The 7151-nt window shown below is 45.2% G+C and overlaps 1 protein-coding gene across 1 annotated transcript in view; it reads left to right on the top strand.

The window, feature by feature from the left end:
- The first annotated feature begins 2221 nt into the window (after positions 1 to 2221).
- The window catches only part of LOC119308301 (long chain acyl-CoA synthetase 6, peroxisomal-like), a 14717-nt gene continuing 9787 nt past the window's right edge, over positions 2222 to 7151 (top strand). The window contains exons 1-9 of the mRNA XM_037584408.1: positions 2222 to 2577; positions 3743 to 3803; positions 3875 to 3952; positions 4480 to 4551; positions 4650 to 4731; positions 4885 to 4990; positions 5071 to 5147; positions 5665 to 5709; positions 5804 to 5890. Of these exons, the coding sequence (XP_037440305.1) occupies positions 2439 to 2577; positions 3743 to 3803; positions 3875 to 3952; positions 4480 to 4551; positions 4650 to 4731; positions 4885 to 4990; positions 5071 to 5147; positions 5665 to 5709; positions 5804 to 5890 (747 nt within the window). The 5' untranslated portion in view covers positions 2222 to 2438. The remainder of the gene's footprint in view (positions 2578 to 3742; positions 3804 to 3874; positions 3953 to 4479; positions 4552 to 4649; positions 4732 to 4884; positions 4991 to 5070; positions 5148 to 5664; positions 5710 to 5803; positions 5891 to 7151) is intronic.

The following is a 7151-nucleotide window of genomic DNA, read 5'->3' as shown; positions in this document are numbered from 1 at the left end:
GTCGACGCCGATGTGGGTTGCGACCTCCGGTGGCGAAACCCTGGGTTGGGGATGACGACAGAGCAACAATGGCGGGGAAACTCCGGTGACGGCTGTGCGGACGAGGACCGATAGAGAAGAGGAGAGGATTGGTCGGGCAAGGAGGAGGTGGTGGACGGATATGGGTGAATTGACGCGCGGCCTTGTGATCAAGACGTGACGGGCGCGTCCGAGTGTCCTCATATCTGCCTCAGATATGGATCGGGTGCTGGGAGTGCTAGTAAAAAAAATGAGACCAACCCAAGGGCTAACCCTCGTTGGCTTTTCTTTATAAGAGAAACTCCGTGAGCATCGCGCGTCCGTGCCAAGACTCGAACTCGTCAGTCCGTGCGTTTGGACCAGGTATGTGGCTTCTAGTTGACACATGCGTGCGAGGTGCGAGCCATCTAACGACGCAGAGCGCGTTCGTGGGCGCCAATCAGAAAACTGACGTTAACTTTTTTATCATTTGTCATTGGCGGCATATCAAGTGCATCCGGGGTGGGTCGTGCATCCCTGTATCCATCGCCTCCTCAGCCGGCCGATCACCATCTCACGCACCGGATCAAAAGCAATAGAAAACTGCAAAAACACGCCCGCACCAGCTCTAGGTTATGTGTGCTAATTTGCTAATAACCCCTTGGGGGAGTCAGCTCTCCTAATCCCCTTCTCCCCGTCTCCCTTCAAGCCCTAATCAAGACCGCAACATGCATTTTTTGTTTGTGTTTTGTCGAACTGTCTTCCTCTTATTTTCCCTGACTTGTGTGTATTGAATGGAGTGTAGCAAGCAGCAATAGCACCATGTTACATTATGTTCACATAAACCTGAAGCATGCTCTGTTTTTCTCATATAAATGATAAACAACTATCACACAGGAGTAATACAAGCACAAGAAACTTCGTCACGCATGGAACAGCTCAGTTTCCAAACCCACATCAACCTCGACAATAGCATTCACCAAAAGAAATTAAACAATGATTCTGTTCAGAATTTTGCAGTCACCAACACCTTTACATTCACTTCTTGTTTCTAAGATTCCAGGTTTGGAAGCTCGCGGCAACAACAACATGTTCTTGTTTGTAAATATGTGAATGAAAAGTAGGAATGCAGAGTCACAACTCACAAAGAATGCAGAAGCAACAGCTGATATTATGCACTGGTTAAGCTATATTACATCATGTACAACACAACACCTCAAACTACCAGGAACTAGGCAATAATAATTTTGTTTATTTCTGAATTTTTCATTTACAACAAGCTACACATTCACTTGTCTGAACTCACAAGCTTACAATCTGTAAGTACTAAGATACATTCACATTCTGAGTTCTGATCAATACTCACCAACGATGTGCAAGTACAGTTTACAGTCTATACTCTGAAACAACACACACACTGAATAAAGAACAATTGCAATGGATAAGGTCACAAGCTACAATCTGCAGGGGTTTCTGGGTTGTGCTCGCTGCCCACGACAGTCTTTTGTAGCAGGCGGACGTCATCAGGCCAAGGAGCAACCGTGGATGCGAGGGAGCAGTAGATGGTGTGCAGGTTGCGGCCGGCGGCGGACTCGGCGTCGGGGACCGGCAAGAAGGTAGGCAGGCGCGGAGGTAGGACAAATGTGGTGGATGTCCATCTCACCGCAGCCGTCGAAAGGAGCCATGGAGCCGTTTGAGGCGGTCGACCACGGAGGCTGGTCAAGCGCGGCCACCGTTGAAAAGATCACCGGGCCGTGGAGCCGTTTGAGGCAGGAGAACGCGGAGGTCGGCTAGCTGAGCGCGGCCGTCGTCGAAGGATTCGTCATGGCCGCCGCCATGGAGCGATCGGAGAGGATCCAGATTGAGAAACTGATATTTTGACAAAGGTCTGCTTGGTTAAGGGGGTCATTAGCAAATTAGCAACAGCGGCTGCGGGCGTCTTTTTGTAAATCCGTGTTGCTTTTGATCCCATGCGTACGATCTTTATCGGCTGGCCAGTAGCCACGGGATACAGGGATGCACGACCCACCCCGGATGCACATGATACGACGCCTTTGTCATTTTTGGGTAAATAAAAAAACCCAATCCCCGCACACACTTGGGCGCCGTGCCGAGCCGCCGCATGTCGACGCGCGCACGCAACCGAACAACCACATCCGTGCTCCCCGAACCGCTCCAAAAGACCAAAATGCATCGGAGCTATCTATGCGTCCGTCTCTTCTTCTCCACCCGATCATCCAAGCATCCGCTCGAACAAGGCGCACGAGCCGAGTTCCCCACGTCTGTCTCGGTCTGTTCGCTCTCACGTCACGCGATAAGCCCGTGTTTTTTCCGTCCCTCGCGTCTGCTCCCCCCACCTTCCCATCATCACGCGGCGCTAACGAGTAGCGACGCGGACAGGGGTTGCGTGACACTACCGGCACTGCAACAGCACGGGAGCCATGGCGCGGGAGGAGGAAGGACCCGCAATGATGGACGCCGCGGGGCGACGCCTCCGCGTGGTCTCCGCGCACCTAGAGCCGCAGGCCGGCGCCACCGCGAGCCTCGCCGCTAACCCCACCGCCGGCGAGTACGCCCACGGTACCTCTCTCTTCTCTTCCCTCGCCCCTTGAGGTCTTTGACCCTTTGGCCTGCATGTCCTAGTTGGACCGGCCTTCAGCGGGATGCTCTAGGATTTGGATTTCGCGTTCGATTCATTCAACAGCACGCTTTAACGGGGATAGCGACTAACGCTGGCGGCGCGGTGGTGGTCAGAATCCTGTTGAGTGGCTCACGAATCGGGGCGTGGCACGGCGCATCTGCTCCGTCTCTCGCTTGCTTTTCCGTTGTGAGTTTGTTATATAATGGATTTCACTTTCCTGGAAAAGTAACATAGTACCAGAAGAGAGTGGTTACTCCCGCACTGGACTGGGCAGGTTGTTTTGCTAAGTGTCCATAGCTTCCCTTTTTGGTTTGTCGGCACCAGGAAGGTGTGAATGGAACGGAATCCTCTATATGCAATCTGAAAAGCTTGAATCGCTTGCTGCAATCTGATCGGGATGCCTCTTCCTGAAAGGCTGAGTGCAAGGCTGTAGCTTAATCCTGGCTAAAGCAAACTCAAAAAGTACCAAATAAATTGGAATATTCCTTGCTACTTTTTGGGCCTGTTCGTGATTATTGGAGTAGTTTATAGTACTCCTATGTTTTTTTATGAATCTACTTAGAACTCTAGTGCATGGTTTTCCTTGTATGAACAGTGGTGTTATTGGTGTATTCAATGTGGTTTGCAAGAAGCCCCACCATGCCAGGCTTGGACCTTCTCTCTTTCAGACATTTTAGCGGAACAATGTATTTCTTGATACAATTTTACTTGATCTGAGCCTACCTCTACATCTCTCTAAATTCGTACCCGTATCCTGATCTGAAATGGACAGAGACAGACAGTGGTTTTGTTATTAATTGTATATACCTCATCTCGACCCTAAGATCCTAACAGCAATTGTCAAATTTGCCGCTCAATTGCTAAGCATATGTGTTATTATTTGGAGCTTTGCACATTTGAGTTTAAATGGCACGTGCCCCAGGGATAATAATGCATGTGTTTGTCCTTTGTTTGAGAAATGGCTTCTTAAAAAAAAATCGATCACTAACGATTCAATGTACTCTCGATTTCACTTAGCATTCACTAGCACCGATTTTTTATTTTGTGAAATAGCATATTAAGAAGAAACTATCATTGTTAACTCAGTGCGCATATCTTCTTCAGTGCAGGGCTACAGCGTTGTTCTGCCTGAAAAGTTGCAAACTGGAAAGTGGAACGTGTACCGGTAGGTTATTTATATGTTATAAAATGCATTTTCATATACTGTTGCTCACAATTACTGTTACAATCCTGCAGATCTGCAGAGTCACCTCTGCGTTTAATTAACAGATTTCCTGCTACTCCAGACATTGGAACACTGCATGATAATTTTGTGTAAGAGTACTCACAATTTCTTGAACATGTGAACTTCTGTTTCTTGATATCCATCTAAACTTAATCATATACTTATGTTAGCAAACTCTCATTTCGAATGATTAGTGCTGCAGTAGCCTTTCAGATTATGTCCTCCTTATTTACTGAATATATGCTAGAAAGATGGAAATTTCTAGGGAACCTTTGAAAGGCAGAGTTCAGCAAAACGACTGTCAATTTTTTTTCCTGAGGAAGCTCTCACTAAAAAAAAAGGGCAGCCCGGTGCATGTAGCTCCCGCTTGCGCAGGGTCGGGGAAGGGTCCGACCACTTTGGGTCTATAGTACGCAGCCTTTCCCTACATTTCTGTAAGAGGCTGTTTCCAGGACTTGAACCCGTGACCTCATGGTCACAAGGCAGCATGAGGAAGCTCTCACTATTTATTGCTATTTGGGCTGTAGTCTGGCAGATCCTAACTAGAAACAGAGTAATATGCAAGGGAACCTGTTTATTTATTGTACAACTTCATATGGTATCCCAAATTGTGCAGGTATGCAGTTGAGACTTTTACAGATTGTAGATATCTGGGTACAAGAGTGTGCGCTGATGGAGCAGTTGGAGAGTAAGGATCGAGTAACTGAGTATTCCTTACCTTTTCATTTTGTAGCCTTTCTCATGATTGTCTTGTTTGATTCTTATAAATGGCATATAACATTGCAGTTACAAATGGATGACGTATGGAGAAGCTAGTACAAGCAGGTCTGCAATAGGTTCTGGTCTTATTTATCATGGAATATCTGAAGTGAGTCATCAAGATCTCAACGAGCACTTGCCCTTTTGTTATTGACTAGTAACAAGCAGATACCTTGCCATATATTGCTATCTTGATATTAGCACCTCAAGTTTCCCAGATTAACTTATTTGTACTTACTTCAATTCTTTTTATCTGAACCAGGGTGCACGCATTGGTCTGTATTTTATAAACAGACCTGAGTGGATCATAGTTGATCATGCTTGTGCTGCATATTCATATGTATCTGTGCCACTTTATGATACTCTTGGTATGTTCCTATTACCAAATGATCTTTGCTCCATGTTTCAGTCATCCAGTAACATTTTCTATGTAATATACTTTCTGTAGGTCCAGATGCAGTTCAGTTCATTGTGAACCATGCAACAGTAGAAGCTATTTTCTGTGTGCCTCAAACGCTAAGCACTGTGAGCTTTAATCCCTTATTGCAACCTTAAATGATGACTGTTTTCTAAACTCCATAAAAGTTGGACCTTCCCTACAGTTTCAGCTAAAAAAATCCGTAGAAGTTCTACTACTCATGCCATTTCTGATACCCATTGTCAAGTCCTAATTAGCAAGGCTGGCAAGTAGCTAATTATTTCCAGTAATTTACCTATACTTCTAGGTGTTAATCTCATCCTGCTATGGTCTTAATTTATGTTGAATATGACTCTTTATGAGGGGCTTCACGATGTCATGTCAAATACTTATTTTCTGGACTGACTGTATCAAGTATACAAAAGATTAATGCGGCCGGTATTGGGCCTCTATCTTGAAATAGATTTTACTTGGACTTAATCCAAATGTTATTATAGTTTGAAACACTACATCAGTTTATAGATACCTCTCAGCATTCAACTATGCATTGCATCAGGTACATTTGGAAAGAAGTATATATAATTTCCAGCTATGATCTTAACTATATCAATCCCTTGATTGCAGCTGCTAAGCTTCCTAACTCAAATGCCATGTGTTCGTCTTATAGTGGTAAGCGTGGACCATTTACAATACTTTATGCAATGTAGCGGTGATGTTTTTACGAGAACTTCTCTTCTGTATTTGAATCTTCTTTTTTGTATAGGTAGTTGGTGGAGACAATGCAAATATGCCATCTGCAACAGCAGCTGCTGGAGTGGAAATCATAACTTACTCCAGGTTACACAGCCAGGTGGGCTCGCTAATTGACCCTTCATTTAAAAAAAAACATCTGTTTGTTGTGAATTTTTAATGATACATAAGAGGTTTTCCTGTTGACGGCCGGATCCCCCCGGGGTAGGCCTATGATGAGGATACGGCCCGACAGGCCCTCCCTGCCGAGTCTTCTTCGAGCATACCACTCGGCTGGGCCGGCATCATTAATTCCATCTGGCTAAACTGCATCACGACGTTCATCCGACTGAACCGGTCGTGGCGTTACCAATGGTGCCATAAACCTCAGTTACACTATGATATCACCAATGGTGCCATCAAGGCCCTGGTAACGACCAACTTAAGTGCGCCGTTATCAGGACGTGGGCATAGCCATTGTATTCTCTGCTTCGTCACCCTTAAGGCGAAGTTAGAGTAGAATCCAGAAAAGCTCAGTAGAATCACCGAGATCCACAAGATCACTCGGACACTACATTGTAACCACATTGTTCATACAAGATAGAAACATCCAGCAGGAGTAGGGTATTACCCCTAGAACAGTGGCCCGAACCTGCATAAAACCTCCACTGTGTGAAATCTTGTACCTAGATAGTCCATGTGTGCCTTGCCTCCACAAAAATCCCCAAATCATGCATATTGCCACAAAATCCCGCGACACCTATGCAAGTCAATTCTCATAGGCTGCGTGTATCATGATACTCATTGTGTAGTTTCATTGTGCGCCTACTTGTAAATTCTAAGGGTATATAATGCAACATTTGAACCACAATTCCTGAGAAATGAACTAGTCAGCTGCACTTCGTCATGTCTGCTACATTGTTTAACTTCTAACCCATTTGCAAGACTTGTTTTGTACACAGTAAGTTGCTGTGACAATTAGCTTCTGCTTATGTTAGAACATGCTGCGCTTAGCTTGCCGTGTAAATGGTATATGGTGAAGTTTTTCTTCCTTTTTGGTTGAAAATTGCTTAATGCAGAATGTGAAATTCGATTATCCAGTTGTAAGTAAACTGACTGGGTGATGTGTGTATGTTTATTCTGGTACAACAGTTATTTCTCCCCATTTTGTGAACCTTGTATCGCAATGGGACAATTACCGTGCTAAAGCTAGCCAGGATGCTTGGCTGCAAGTGATTAAAGGTTGGGATGAACACATATTTGGGAGAGTATGTCTATTCTTGTCTGCGTGAAACTTAGATATGTGGCATCGTGATGACATTAGTGGATGCTCAGGCTCTTAACCTTTCCTAACACAGTACAAACTCTAATGGTATATTCCT

Source organism: Triticum dicoccoides, chromosome 5B (assembly GCF_002162155.2).
Source record: "Triticum dicoccoides isolate Atlit2015 ecotype Zavitan chromosome 5B, WEW_v2.0, whole genome shotgun sequence".
Lineage (NCBI taxonomy): Eukaryota > Viridiplantae > Streptophyta > Magnoliopsida > Poales > Poaceae > Triticum > Triticum dicoccoides.
Note: the sequence above shows the minus strand (reverse complement) of the source record. Positions and strands in the feature narration are given on the sequence as shown.